The following is a 16,218-nucleotide window of genomic DNA, read 5'->3' as shown; positions in this document are numbered from 1 at the left end:
TTTTTTTTTTAATTTTTTAATTTATTTATGATAGTCACACAGAGAGAAAGAGAGGCAGAGACATAGGCAAAGGGAGAAGCAGGCTCCATGCACTGGGAGCCCAACGTGGGATTTGATCCCGGGTCTCCAGGATCGCGCCCTGGGCCAAAGGCAGGCACTAAACTGCTGCACCACCCAGGGATCCCTCCATTTATCTGTTGTTGGCTCTTTCCACATTTTGGCTAATTGTGGACATCGCTGCTATAATTATTGGGGTTCATTTGCCCCTTCAGATCGCTGTGTTTGTATCTTTTGGATAAATATCTAGTAGTGCAATTGCTGGGTTGTAGAGTAGTTCTATTTTTAACTTTTTGAAGAACCTCTATACTATTTTACGGAGTGACTGTACCAGTTTGCATTTCCAGCAAGAGTGTAAGAGGAATGCCCTTTCTCCACATCCTCATCAACATCTGTTGTTCCCTGAGTTGGTAATTTTAGCCATTTTGACGGGTGTGAGGTGGTATCTCATTGTGATTTTGATTTGTATTTCCCTGATGCCAAATGGTATTGAGCATTTTTAATGTGTTTGTTAGCCATTTATATGATATGTTTTCTTTGGAGAAATGACTGTTCGTGTCTTCTGCCCATTTCTTGACTCAGTTTTTTTGTTTTTTGGATATTGAGTTTGATAAGTTCTTCCTAGGTTTTGGATACTGGCCTTTTTCTAATGTATCATTTGCAGATATCTTTCCCATTCTGTAGATTGTTTTTTAGTTTTGCTAACTGTTTCCTTTGCTGTGCAAAAGCTTTTTATCCTAAAGAAGTCCCAGTAGTTCATTTTTGCTTTTGTTTCCCTTGCCTTTGGAGATGTACTAGAGCAAGAAGTTGCTGCAGCTGAGGTCAAAGAGTTTGCTGCCTGTGTTTTCCTCTCAGAGCCTTCTTGCATTGGGAACACTAGACAGCACTTCAGCACTACCCTTGGGAGCCATTTTGAACAAAAAAATCAGCGACAAAAAGCAAAAATTGAAAATTTGTCACAAAATAGACCACAAAAAGGAACTTACTTATAGTATGAAAGCTGTCCTAAGAAGACAGAGCATCATCTTGTTTGACCTCAGCTGGAAATCTGCTGGAAATCAGCCATCTCAAGCTTTTTGCTACTCTGTGCATGTCTGGAAATGATTAGGAAAGTACTATGAGTATTGATTTTGAGCTTACAAATTAAAAACTAAATAGCAGGCAAGTTTGCATAGAGCAGAATTTGTGAATAATGAAGACTATGTTAGGTAAGAGGTGGTTAATCCAATATATTAAATGAATATCTTGGAAGATATTTACATAATCAAATCATATTTAAGAATAGTAGGATTCCAATTAACTGAAACTATAACTATTTGGAAATTGAAATCTAAAACTTGGTAGAGGCGCCTGGATGGCTTGGTGGTTGAGCGTCTGCCTTTGGCTCATATTTTGATCCCGGGGTCCTGGGGTTGAGTCCTGCATCGGGCTCTCCACCAGGAGCCTGCTTTTCCCTCTGCCTATGTCTCTGCCTCTCTCTCTGGGTCTCTCATGAACAAGTAAATAAATCTTAAAAAATAAAATTTGTTGTAATCTTTTCAAAGTTCTACTGATATTTGTCTTAAGAGTATAAGTCTGGTATCAATTCCATGGTGTGTGTTTTTCCCACACCACCAAGTAATTCTCCAGCTTCAGCTGGGTGTCCCGTAATTCAGCTTAATTCTGACATTATCACATCCTACCACTTAAGGGCTAGGTCCCACAAGACTGCTACCCTCCCCCATGCCAGCCACAAGTCCAAGTTATTTCCAAGGCCTCTGACTTACCTATAGATTGAAGGTTCCCATGACCCTCTCCTGGAATTCAGTTAATTTGCTAGAGAATCTCACAATACTCAGAGAAACATTTTACTTACTAGATTACTAGTTTGTTTTTTTTTTTTTTTTTTTTTTTACAAAAAGATACAACTTAGGAACAGACAGATATAAGAGATACATAGGATATGATATGGGGAAAGAGCACAGAGCTTCCATGCTGTCTGAACATCACTGTCCCCAAATCTCCACATTTTCACCAACCTGAAAGCTCTTTGAATCATGTACTTTTGAGTTTTTATGGAGGTTTGATTACATAGGCATGATTGATTAAATCATCAACCATTGGTGATTGAGCTCAATCTCTAGCTGCTCTCTGCTCGCAGGAGATTGGGGGAAAGTAGAGAGTAATTGAAATGAATGTTCCAACTTTCCACTGGCAACCAGTACTCTTGTTTAGGTACTTTCTGAAAGTTACCTCATTATAACAAAAGACACCACTACCACTCTCACTGTGGAAAATTTAAAGGGTTTCAGGAGCTCTGGGCCAGTAGTAGGAACAAAAGCCAAATACAGTTGATCCTTCAGCAATAGGGATTTGAACTCCATGAATCCACTTATATGCAGATTCTTTTCGTAGATACAGTAGTGTGAATGTAATTTTTCATCCTTATGATTTTCTTTTTTTTTTTTAAGAAAGTAGATCTTTTTTTTAAGATTTTTTTTACTTATTTATTTATTCATAGAGACACACACACACACACACACACACACACACACACAGAAGAGGCAGAGACACAGGCAGAGGGAGAAGCAGGCTCCATGCAGGGAGCCCAATGTGGGAATCGATCCTGGGTCTCCAGGATCACACCCTGGGCCGCAGGCGGCACTAAACCACTGCGCCACTGGGGCTGCCCATCCTTATGATTTCCTTAATCATATTTTCTTTTCTCTAGCTTCTTTTACTATAGGAATACAAGATATAATAAATGCAACATACGGATTTGTAATCCGTTGTTTATGTTATCGTTAAGGCTTCCAGCCAACAACAGGCTATTTGTAGTTAAGTGTTAGAGAAGTGAGAAAAGTGAGAAATGTGGATTTTCAACTTTGTGGAGCAGGGGGATCTGTGGTGCAACCCCTTTTTATTCAAGGGTTTTATGTTTCTTACTATGAATTGAACTACCACAAACAGATGGTTATACAAAGTTTAGGAAAAATACAGCCCTAGAACACCATCCCCACATTTTCCCTTTCCGAGGCAAATACTTTCAACTTTTTTAGTTGATAAATTTTATTTACCTATCTTTGTAGAGATACATATATGACTTTGTCATCTACAGGAGCATGGAGAAATAGTCACTCAGTGGTATGCAGTGAGAATGTGGATCTGCCGCTTCATAGCTTTCAACTAGACCTCTTTTGTAGATCCCACCTTTACTTCTACTTCAGTGGAACCTGTGCCACAGTCTTTGAAGCTTTTGTTGGTTTTTATTATGTAAATTGGGTTGATACTCTCTTTTGTCCACTATTGTCTACTGCTGTCTTATATCTGCTAGATTGGTTACCAGTCATATATCTTATTTCAAGCTTCATTTTTATTTTTGTTTTCTCTCTATTCTCCCTGTCCTTATATGTACATGCGTTTGCTCTAGTTTCAGTTATATATTGTAAAGGAGTAGAATTAGATGCCTGTGTTTAGTCTGCTTTTTTTTCCTTGCTAGTTTGAAATACTTAAATCTAAAATAACTCTTTAAGTAATGAAGTTACTTGAACACCACTGCTTATATCTCATAATTTAATTTCTTAATGATCATGGCCTAGAAGAATCCAATATGATTTGTCAGATCAGAACAGGGAGAAAATTATTTTAGACAGAGGAAATATGACAAGGACTAGAAGGCAAGCATGAAAATGGTACAGTCAGAAGCCCAAATGGCTAGATTATAGGATGTGTATTTGGATGGCAGATTGGAGAGGGTAGGTGAGACGTCTTATGTGGAAGAAGATAAAGATGTTGGATGCTGCTGATTGTAAAGGTGATAAACCTGTGATTGGGTTGTAAACAAAAAAAGGATATTTTGTCTGGTTAAACTATTTTCTTAGGCAATGGGAAATCATTAGATAATTTTAAGAAGATAGATATGATGAGATCAGGAGTTTACAAAGTGAAGGAGTAGTAAGAGACTGTTAGAGTAGTTCTGGTAATAGATGATGTGGACTTGCACCAGGTCTGGTAGTGGACCACGGAGGGGTTATATGAAAAATGTTTTGACAGTATGACAAATAGACTATATTAATTTATTCCTTAATACTTACTAGTTACTATCTGCCAGTTATCAAACAGGTGGTGGTGGGAAAGGGAAAGAGACAAGAAAGATTCTAGGGTTCCGTGCTTGAGTAGATAGTAAAAGAGGAGTTGATTTGAGGAGGGAAAATGCATTTTCGTGTTTTTTTTTTTTTTTCCCTTGGAGGTACTTGTAACAGGTTCATAGAAGAGCTTAATTTATGGTCCTATAGTTTCTGTTTAGTATTTTGAATTTATAAGAAGTGAAACTGGGTGTCTTCCCTTTACTTCCTCTGTTAGGAATAACAGAAGTAAAAGTGCAGATGTTGAGTTTTGTTAAAAAAAAAAATTCAATTGAGTGATTTTAAAGAGTCATTTGGTTTTATTCAGTGATTCATGAATTGGGCAGTGTCCCATCTAGCAAACAGAAAAGAGTTCCAAAGAGCTGAACAAAATGGAAGACTTTTATAGGCAGAAGGAGCAGAGACAGGGAAAGAGCAGATTACTTTATCGTTCGTTGGGGGATAGAAGGGGTCTGTTAAGCAGATAACCTCACTAGTGCTGACTAGGAAATTCCAGATTCACTGATTTAAGATTACATTCTTGGGAGGGGTTGAAGTTGCAGGTGAGTTAGGTATTAAAGCCTTGGTTTGTTGACATGGGACTTAGCACAAGTGACTCGATTTTGGGTTTGTTGTCTTTTTTTATTGTTAACATTTTACAACTCTGTCTTAGAATATTTAAATTTTATTTTTCAGTTGAGTCAGTAACTTAAAAGATTACTTTTAGTACTTAAAACATAATGTTAAAAAAGTAAATGTAGGAATTTTGAGTAAAAATGAAGTAGGAATTCAGTTAGCGTTTTTTAATCTCTACATAAGATCATTTTTAAGATCTGTTATGTCTTTAAGTTATTTGAATATCATTATTCTCTATTATTTTGATAAAGATACCTGAACCACTTATTCAGTTAATGTTTCTATTAGAGGCCAGTAATAACATATCCATATTTGAATGGAGCCTGATTTGTTGAGGGTAAAAATTTCTTGGTAGTAAATGAGGAAGTTAAACCATTTAAATGGATTATAATTATTTGATTTTTCCAAGTGACACAACAGTCAAATAAAAATATTAAGTACTTAAAAAAAAGCACAAAGAATGCTTAACAAGTTACTAGTAGAGATGTTGTGGATATATGTTAAAGTTAAGAACCCTGAAACTTACAAAGTTGCATTAAAGGACATAACCAGGTGGATTGGTTGTACCCATCAGAAAGTTCATGGAGGGCTTTGTGGGTAGTGTTAAAATTATAAATCTAGAGATTCTCTTAGATTTCACAATAGCTCAAAATGCTTTTATACATATAGCTTTAAGAGAAGTTACTTGCCTATAATTTTCCTGCTTAGATTAGATTTTATCCTCTCACTCAAAATATACAGACTATGCATTGGTTCCATGCAGGAAAATAAAAATTGTAAATAAATATTCTTTTTATGAACTGGTTCATATAAGAGGAAATGCTCTTTTTGTTACACCTCATTTTGCATTTCATTTTTCTATCTTAAGATTGAAAACAACTTTAAACATACAGTGTGTGGTATTTATTCTTCACAACATTTCCATGAAATCATATCCTCATTCCAGCTTAAAAAACTTTCCAAGAATTGTAACAATTTAGAGGTCACATGATTAGAAAGTAGCAGTCTTGGTACTAGTAGATTTCTTTCTGCCCATTACCTGGGTTTCACTGTTTTCAGTATCAGTATAAAAGTTTTGATTTGAACCTTAGTATTTATTACCTTTTAAGGGCATAAGAGAGCTTTGTCCTGGTTTTCTTTCTTTCTTTCTTTCTTTCTTTCTTTCTTTCTTTCTTTCTTTCTTTCTTTCTTTCTTTCTTTCTTTCTTTCTTTCTTTCTTTCTTTTTTTTCCAGTTTTGTATCTTTATTTGACAATCAGCGATTAGTTCTCGCCCACATTAACAGTCTGTAGATTTTTGAAAGTGGTGACAGGTATGTAGGTAACCAGCGTGTAGAGCTTGTTTAGTGAATCTTCATCCTCATTACATTTTCTAGATACCTGCACATGGATACAGTATGGGGAATTCCTTATTCCTTTGGCCCAGACAGCTTTGTTGAGCCTGGTATTAATGCACACATCTGGAGTTCCCATCTCCTTCATGCAGATTTCTAAATCTCTGAGTGCCCAAGGGACACGCTTCTTGAAACCCACTCCACAGATACGTTTGTGAATGTTGATGGTGTATTCTCTGGTCACTGCCTCGTTGATGGCAGAACGGGCTTCCCTCTTCTTGCCACCCTTCTTTGCGGGAGCCATTTTGCTAGGCCCTAGTTGGAAAGGACTTGTTCCTAGTTTCTAAAGTCGAAAAATCACTTATTTTAGCTGTGGAGGAAGCAACTGAGTTATATTTAATTTTAACATTTAGAACATGGCAGATTTGACTTTAACTCCTTTTCATTGTACTTTTAAAATCTACAAATAGTTATACACTGTTTGATTGAGTGACATGTCAGTAAACAGACTGGCCATGTTTATTATACTTCACAATATTTTTACCTCTTACTGTGAGGAAAGAGTATGTTTTTGTGTTTATGTGCATGTTGTGGTGGTATAGGAGTTGGAACCAGTAGAATTTTCAGTTCTGGTCCTTAAATTGATTCATGTGTGAGGGTGTTTTGGTTAACAGTTTTTATTTTTAAAGACTTGATTTATTTGACATAGAGAAAGAGTGCACACCAGTAGACAGAGTGGTGAGCAGAGAGAGAGAGAGGGAAAAGCATGCTCCCCACTGAGCAGAGAGCCTGCCATGGAGCTCAGTCCCAGGACCCTGGGATCATGACCTGAACCGAAGGCAGACACTCTACTGACTGAGCCACCCAGGCGCCCCTGGTTAGCAATTTTTAAATTTGGTTTGTGAACATTGTGTTTAATATATACAGAAGAGCAATAGGAGAATTCAGAGATAAGACATTGAACTGCTCTGAAACAATTTATGAATGGAATGGGGGCACATATCAACAAGTACATAAAAAACAATATGTTCATTATTGGGAACACAGAACAGGATGATGAACAGTCTTTAGTGGAAGAATTTGGGAGAAACTTGTAGGATGATGAACAGTCTTTAGTGGAGGAATTTGGGAGAAACTTGTAGAGAAAGTAGAATTTAGGAGGCCTTCTGGAAATCCTCCTTGTTTTGGAAAGAGAGGTGTTAATTTTGGCACAGAGGTAGAAAAGTGTAAGAAACGTAGTGTGGTTGAAACAGGATATATGAGAAGATGGTAGCAGTAATATTGGTAAGTAGTTTAGGGTGAGATTTTAGATGGTCTGAATATAATTCTAAAGGGTAATGGGTCTGAATAGTTTTCTAAAGGCAGCAGGGAGTGATGTAAGTTTGTTGAAAAGAATAATACTGAGATCAGGGCCTAAGGAGATTTCTATAAACTACCTTTTAAAAATAGCATGTGTTCCATTTTGTCTAAAAGTTTCTGCTATGTTAAGTTCTGTGCACATAACATTGATTTAACTAATAGTAGTGTTTTGGGGTGAATTAGTAAAGAAATTCAGAGAAATTGCTGTATGTTATTGGAGTTGTTAGTTGTGTAGCCTTTATTGAGCTGTGGGATGTTTGGCTAGATGGTATACGTGAGAAACTAAGGCCCAGAGAACTCAGAAACTTACTCAAAAGCACATAGCATTTAGGGACGCCTGGGTGACTCAGAGGTTGAGCATCTATCTTTGGCTCAGAGCATGATCCCAGGGTCTGGGATCAAGTCCCACATCAGGCTCCTTGCAGCGGAGGGGAGGACCTGCTTCTCCTTCTGCCTGTGTCTCTCGAATGAATATGTAAAATCTTAAGAAAAAAAAAAAAAAAGGCACATAGCATGTAGCGTCAGAACTTGGATCTAGAACCCAGTTCTCCTGATGCTTAGTCATCACTTTTTCTCTGCTCTACTTCCTCTACTGCATATTATAATGTACTGGGTACTTAGAAACATGAAGGAGGAAAGATGCCTCTCTTTTTCCTTTAGTGTGTTTATATATAATCAAATCATGGGTGGCCATAGTGCTTTTCTTTCTTTCTTTTTTTTTTTTTTTTTAAGATTTCATTTATTCATTCATGAGAGACAAGAAGAGAGAGGCAGAGACACAGGCAGAGGGAGAAGCAGGCTCCATGCAGGGAGCCTGACATGGGCCTCAACCCCAGGTCCCCAGGATCACACCCTGGGCTGAAGGCGGCGCTAAACCTCTGAGCCACCCGGGCTGCCCTAGCTCTTCATTTTTATTTAAATACCAGATTTCTTAGTACAATCATTGCTGGAAGAGACTCAGACTTTAACACTTTCTGTCCAAGTGCACATTTGTAAGAAGCTTCATCTTAGGGTAAGTAGGATTTGAACTGACTTAAGAGAATGGATGAGAGGAGAAAAGGAATGAGAATAACAGCACAAGCCAAGTGTTGGGGACAGGCAAAAGTTGCTTCCAAGTATAGTGAAAGTCGTGCTAGAACAGAAATTTGTTTCAGAATAATGAGAGAAGTTCATTGTAATATGTAGTGTTTGATAGATTGACTTTTTCCTAACGTAGGAAATAGTTAAAAACCTGACCATTTCTTTGTTTACAAAGAATACCCCTGGGCATTAATATATTTGATAGTGAGATTTTATAAAGTCAGACTTAATGTAAGATCTCTTCAGAGTCCCCTTTTTCCTCCACCCAGGCTTTGACATCATAAATACATTTTATGTGGTCTTTGACATAGTAAAATGTAATTTCAGATGTTTTGACAAGGTATAATGATTAAAGCGGTGTTAAGGAGAGAATTAGCTCAGAGTAACTGTCTATACCGAGATTTAAATATTATGCCTGCAGTTAGCTCTGTAGTTTTATAATTGGATTATTTCTATATCTTAATACCCATCCTTCTATCAGATCAGTTGATCAGAAAAGATTAAGATCCTCAGTTCAAGGTACTCAGTAAGCTTTCTATGCTACTTTTTTTTCCTGTAAATTAACTTTAATGTCATAATTTAGCATTAAAATAGTTAGCTTGATAACTGTCATAATAGAGACTGTAAACCTGTATTCCTGGACTCTCAGAATCAAAGACATTCGAAGGGCTTTAGAAATAATATTAATTATTCATGAAATCATTTGTTGACTTATTCTTTGTTATTTATATTCATGTGAAATTTGGTTGCCTTTGAGTATACTTTATCAGAAGTCTGATTCAGAAATCCATCTCAGCATGCTGTAAAACCTGTTTTAAAAATAGGTACGAGCCACTTGTGTCACTGAAAAGTTGTTGACACAATGGAAAAACTATTAAATGAGTTTGCAGAGCAAACCTTGCCATTACTGAAGAGGGCTTGTGTTGTGTTTTTTTTTTTTTTTTAAACAGATAGAATTGTTATTTCTGTAGATCAAAATAAATATAAATAAAATGTTTATAACATTTCATATACTTTGTGCCCTGTTAAAATTGATTTTCAGAATTTATTTCTAAATGTAGCTAGGTATAAACCAAAGTATATTTGAAAATGATCTATCATTTTATTTGAAGGAGTCAGTGTTTTCCTCACTTTCATTGAAGCTTTTAAAAAAATTATTAGTACTTACATACCCACTTAAATATTCTTCAAATATATTAAATATCTCATATATTTAATAGATGGACTGAATAAAAAAATCCTTTCACATTTTGTATATGAAATGCACATTATTTACACTCTTGGAGAATTAAAAGAGAGAATCTTCATTTTGGTTGATAATCTGGAATTTTTATCAGTAAAGATTGGGTGAAGTGAAAGGAGAGTAAAAGTGGAAAGTTGATAATTCTTATAGTTTTTATACCATTTTTTTCTAGTTTGCATTTGTCAAGGGTTAGGGGCAGCAGAGGGGAGAAGGAGAGTTCTAACCAGTTTGGAAAACATGTGTCTTGTCAGTCTTTTGTCTCAACAAACATAATGAAGGTGTAATGTTAAAATGGATAGTCCTATAGCAGAATCAATGGAAAAAACTTCTGGGATGAATTGTGTTAAAGCTGATGAATTATCCCCAGAAATCTCCAGGACAGAAGAACCAAAACAGGAGATTTTAAGGTCAGTAAGAGAAAGCTTCCCCCAAACCCCTGGTGGGAGAAATTAATAGTAGCCACACCTGACTAAGAAACTTCAGTGGAGGTGAACTTTGAAATCTCTAAATACTCCATGTGCATATAGTTGGGAATTGACATTGTGATTTTATGATAGTCTAGTAGCTATTTTTATTTTAAATGTCAATAAAAACTGATTGTATGTATTCCTTTTCTAAACCATTTTCCATGTTTTAAAAAGGAAATACAAATACTTCCCAGTTCCTGGCTTGCAGAATTTTAAAATTAATAATAAAAATAAAAATAGTTATAGTTGAACAGCTGCTGTATACACTGGACTGTGCTAGACATTTTATGAATATTACTTGATCAGTCGCAAAATCCCTCCAGGGAGTGAATAGGTAGTTATTCCTGTTGTACAGCTAAAAGAAGCTGAGGTTAGAGAGATTAAGTTACTGCTTCAAAATTACATACTAGGTGGTATTTGAATCCAGGTCTTTTGACTCTATGCTCCTCCTATGACAAATGCCAGGGCATTTGTCAGGATTTTCAAAACCTAGTTTACTTGAATTTAGTCAGTTAAAGACAGAATTATTATCTTAGGAAAGCTAATAAAATAATCCAGCTCATCACTGTCAAAAATACAGATATCGAATAAATACTGCCTTAAATTTTATTTAGAGATTGATGATTTGAACATTTGACTTTCCTGATAGTAATTTTCTTATATTTGAAGCCTAATGTGCTCCCAAGAATGATTTATAAACCTCCAGTATTTTGTTGACTCTGGGCAAAGTCTGGAGTGGTAGCATCTGTACAGTCGCAGATCTGCACGTGCTGGGATCAGCTTTGCTGTGGTGTGTTGCTCCCTGAAATCCTCTGTGGCCTTGGATGATCCTGGTTTGTAATGAGTTCTGGGGCAAGTATCTGTGTTTGAACCTGTTTAGGCTCATCCTTAACATCATACCAGAGGCGCCCTCCATGCCAGCCTGGTCTTATGACTAGAGCAGTATTCCAGAGTTAACTGGAATTCATTTTCTCCAGGGCTTAGGAACCATTAAGTTTAGTATCCAGAACTGTTTTAGGCAAACACGAACAAGATGCTTATGAAATGGTCTGTGGTAAATTTCTAAGTATTAGCAAACTGTGATATCTGGGAAGTGTGTAATATTAATTATTCCTGTGTAATTAAGTCTAATATTGGTTTAGTATTTAACATAAATTAAGTTTCTCCAGTTATTTGATTTTAGTTCAAATTGGTGTTTACTGAGTACCAGAGAACATTAAATATGATTATAAATTTTGGCATCTTTATCCAGCAATCCTTTAGCAACAGTAATTGGCATTAATTCCCAGATAGGAACTATAGCAAAACCGGTCTGTTACTGAGTGGATGAATTGATTTCTGTCATATGTGAATTTATAAAGGAAGAATTTCCAGTAGAACCTGGGAAATTCAGAAATTTATTTAAAAGGCTTATTTTTAAAAATCCATCTTGTTAGAAAATTCAAGTGCTATGTTCACATAGAAAGATCCTTTTATTATGGCAACTGATTTTTGTTTACTTAAGAAGAACCTGTTGCTAAAATAGTAATGAGGAAGGGTGTAATATAAGTATAGTCATACACCCCTTGCTCTGCAAGTAACCAGAGTGCTATGTACGCATGTTGTTCAGTCTCCTTCTGGAAGGTGGAAGTAAAGTCGTCCATATGTTTTTCTCTCTTGCACAGCCTAAAATGACGAATGTGTGATTTCAGTGGAATAAATGGCGTCCAAAGTCACAGATGCTATAGTCTGGTATCAAAAGAAGGTAAGTTGATAGTCAAGGCTTTCAACTTTTTAAATATTCTTACTCTAAAAATGCATAGTTTTTCTTTTGATGCTGTGGAGTTGTGTCACATATTACCTGAAGTAATGACAAATAGATTTCAGGATCTTTTGAGTGTAAGGGGAGCATTTTGGTTTTCCTTCTGCTAATTTTATTTCTAAAGAAGCTAGAAAGATGACACTTATCAATGGTTTTTCTCCACTTTTTACTCCACATTATTAAAGTTAATTAAAGTGGCTAGATTAATTATTTTTAGCTATAAGCCAAATTTCCATGATTTTGAATATAACTAGTATTTTATTAAAACATTAAATTTTTCTTGTATTAATTTCTTTTGCAGCTAGGATTAGCAGAGCTATTATAATTTACAACTGTTTTATTTCAGGAAACTATAGTCTTAATCTGTTTCTTCTAAGGTGCAATTCAGCAGTTGAATCTTTTCAGTAAAATAAGCCTTTGAGGACTACATTTTTCAAACCAAAATATTAAAATGTTTATTTTGATGTTTTAGGATTAGTTGTCATAACTACTTAACTAGCTGTGTCATCCTATATGTTTCAAAATAAACTTTACCCAAGTAATTTTTTATGAAGTGAAAGAATAAATGCCTTTTTTCAAAATACAGTAAAGCATTTACTGTATTTGCACAGGAGCATTTACTCCTGAAGAGTGTTGCTTACACTCTTTAAAATTTATGTTGTACATCTGGTTTTTTAGGTTTTTAGCGTATACAGTGAATTATGTTTGTTTTCATGCTTTAAAACATTTTTGGTGCCTTATTCTTCAGGTCCTAGTAACAAAACATAATTATATATTGAAAGCTTTTCTCATATGGGATAAAATCAGACAATTTGTAAATTTAATTGAATTGGAAATGGTAATTAGGGTGCTTTAAAAATTAAAGAAACCTAAGAATACAGTCCATCTTTGTGTTATTTCTTTTCTGTGTAGAATATACCACAGATGTACACTATCATGTTACATGGAACGTACTGAATCAGAAGTACCAATGTTGATCATACTATTAATTTAGTCTTTTGTAGTTCTCTATATTGGTGTCATCTTTGCCTTTAACCTCCACTCAGCTTTAAACTGAATTAAATAAAACTAAATTTTTTTTATTTCCTTCATAGATCTTTGAAAGCTTTCCTCTTAATGTCTACTTAAGAGATTTAGTAATGTTTATTAAACATTTTATCTATGTGACTTTTTATGTTAAACATTTCAAACTTCACTAAAGATCATTTGTAGAATGTACTAGTTTGACTTTTCTTGGTAACAGAAGGTTTGAAATATTACACTTACATTCAGTTAGCACACTAATACCCTTCTTATTGGAGGGTCATTTACCTAGTAGCTTTGGATATGTGCAACCAAAAAATTCTCCAGAGCAACCATCACAGATGTCACAAATTGTATCTAGCAAATGTAATCACACATTTTATGTTAGTGAGCCACCAGAACCATTAACCAGATTTTATTTGTTCTATTTTTAAATTTTGCTTTTATATTTAATTTTCTTAAAGAAATACATGTGAATGAAAGATGAGTGTTTCAAGGCCTATTTAAAAAAAAAATAGCAGTACTCATATTACCTTTCTCTAACCTTATGCAACTTCTGAGTTTTCCCCAGAGGCAATTAAATTCTCTATAGCTTGAACCAAAGTTCTACTACTCCTCATCCCTGGTAGGTAATGAGGAAGGATGAGTTGCAAATGTGAGGTGTGAAGTTTTGGTTCATAATTACTTTTGGGGGAATGCTGACATTTGTGGGTTAGAAATCAAAGATACTAAATGGCACGCGATACTCTAAACTAGGGTTGGCAGACTTCTATAAAGAGCCATATAGTAAATATTTTAGGCTTTGAGGGCCATAAGGTTTCTGTGACAGCTACTCAGTTCTGCTGTCATATAGTACAAAAGCAGCCATAGATTGTATGTAAGAATGAAATGAATGGGGATGGCCATGTTCTAATAGAATAATTAACAAAAACAGGCAGTGGGCTAGATGTGGCCCAGAGGTCTTAGTCTGCTTATCTGTGCTCTATCATAGTCCCAGACAACAAAGAATTGCCCTGCTCAAAATGCAGTGGTGCCTTGTTAAATTATATTGATTGGGTTTTTTAATGGTATTTACTTCATGTTTTTAAACCTTGCTTTTTTATTATTTCATTATAGATGTTACTTGTTGATTTCTGACTGTATGATAAGGATTTAGCTTTATTAATGAGTTACCCCCCCCAACCTTGTTTCCCCCAATCCTCCCAGGAACAACAAATTTTGGTGAAATCAATATACAGGACTTCTATTTGTATATGCATTGTAGAGTTGGGTCATATACTATGATATTTCCTGTCTATGCTACTTTTTTCCTGTTTCGCTTGATTTTCCTAGTTCTCCAAAGTCTCTGATAAAACTATAGAACTCCTTTAGTTGTACTCCATCGCATTCCAGTATTCCAGTAGTTCCTTTTTTCCCTTGGGAATGGCCTCCTAGAACTCTCTGCCCTTCTGCTCCATGCTGGGGGAACTGGCCTCATGTTACACCTCTCATCTGCTATCTCGGTATTCCCTTTTATCATCAGCCTGAGAGTTCCTTCAGAGTCACACAAATTTGTTTCTGTTTTTTCTTTTAAAAATATGTTTATTTAAAAAGTCATTTTTTTTTTTTAAGATTTTATTTATTCATTCACAAGAGACACACACAGAGAGAGAGAGAGGCAGAGACACAGGCAGAGGGAGAAACAGGCTCCGTGCAGGAAGCCTGACCTGGGACCCGATCCCAGGTCTCCAGGATCACGCCCTGGGCCGAAGGCAGCGCTAAACCACTGAGCCACCCGGGCTGCCCTAAAAAGTCATTTTAGAGGCAGTTATGTTTCAATGCAAAGGAAGCTTGAGTACTGATGCTGATACTTACTGATTATTTCATTTCTTTGAGTTTCACTTACCACTCTATACGTTAACTAGGTAATGGTTCTCATCTTTTCAGTCATGCATCCCTATGAAATTTCCAAATTCTCAGAATCTTACTTCCAGAAAAGTGTGTATAACACATAAACACAACAAAATTTCACATCTGATTTGAACCCCATAAGTCTTATATTAAGGTAATTTTTAAGACATTAGTATTTTAAACATTCTTTGATTTTGTGACTAATCATTTGATAGTATTTACTTTAGGTACGCCTGGGTGGTTCAGCGGTCAGGCGTCTGCCTTCGACTCAGGGCATGATTCTGGGATCCAGTCCCGCATCGGGACATTTTCTAATAGCTTTACATTTGTGAACTAATTTAGCATAGGTAAATAATGAAAGAGGAGGTCTGGCTGCACCTGGCTGGCTTAGTCAGTAGAGTATGTGACTCTAGATTTCAAGATTGTAATAAGTTCAAGCCCCAGGCTGAGTGTGGATCCTGCTTAAAAAAGAAGAGAGAGAGAGAGAAGGTCTGTTTCCTGTTTCTGAACATTGATGGGTGAGGCTCTGCTGCCTGAAGCTGTTGTAGTGACTTCCTCCCATGAGGGAAGCTTGTCAGCAGGCTAAGGATGGCAAAGGTGACTCAGAACCTCAGTTTTTCAGGATTTTTGAGATACAGAATTAACTCTGGAAATGACCTACTTTGGGACTTCTTATTGTGTGAGTTAATAACTCCCTTATTTTTTTTCAGTTACTTGAATTAGAGTTTTATTTCCTTGCAGCTGAAAATGTTCCAAATGATACACAAGAAATGCATTGTAATGGGATATGGTTTCCCATAAGGGCCTCTTTTGCCTCTAGATGGTTGTATTAGTAGATAGGAAATTGAGACCTACCAAGATAGAAGTACCAAGCCTCAGACAGATGGATTTATTACATTTTCTCTTTTAATTTTTTTTCTTGAACCATGTTCTCATACATATCATTAAATCTTTAATGTAATTTTAGGCTATTGTGAGTTATAGCATGTTATGGTTGAAAGAACATTTGTGTTTGATTTTGTTACATCTATCAGCTTGTGATATTGAAGATGTTACTTAATCTCTCAGCCTCAGTTCTGTCTTTTGTAAACTGAGGATAGTCATGTTTCTCCTGTGTTCTTCACAGGGTTGTGAAGGAATAAATCAATTTTAACTATGATTTTTAAAAAGTTTTTCAAAGCAGTTTATGAATTGTTCAGTAAATCTGAAGCATCACTCTTAAAAATA

General features: G+C 35.7%; 1 protein-coding gene and 1 pseudogene across 3 annotated transcripts in view; one reads left to right on the top strand and one right to left on the bottom strand.

Moving 5' to 3' along the window:
• Nucleotides 1-16,218, top strand: part of PHTF2 (putative homeodomain transcription factor 2) — a 108,822-nt gene that overhangs the window by 15,854 nt on the left and 76,750 nt on the right. For 2 of the 3 annotated variants that reach the window (XM_077863890.1, XM_077863891.1), the window contains exon 1: nt 11,864-12,021. In XM_077863890.1, the coding sequence (XP_077720016.1) occupies nt 11,977-12,021 (45 nt within the window). In that variant the 5' untranslated portion in view covers nt 11,864-11,976. Of the gene's footprint in view, nt 1-11,863; nt 12,022-16,218 lie in introns of those variants that run through there. The other variant, XM_077863889.1, reaches the window with a different exon arrangement.
• LOC144293469 (large ribosomal subunit protein eL31 pseudogene) lies at nt 6,044-6,432 on the bottom strand (annotated as a pseudogene).

The sequence above is a fragment of the Canis aureus genome, chromosome 21 (assembly GCF_053574225.1).
Source record: "Canis aureus isolate CA01 chromosome 21, VMU_Caureus_v.1.0, whole genome shotgun sequence".
NCBI lineage: Eukaryota > Metazoa > Chordata > Mammalia > Carnivora > Canidae > Canis > Canis aureus.
This window is presented reverse-complemented; position numbering and strand designations above follow the sequence as displayed.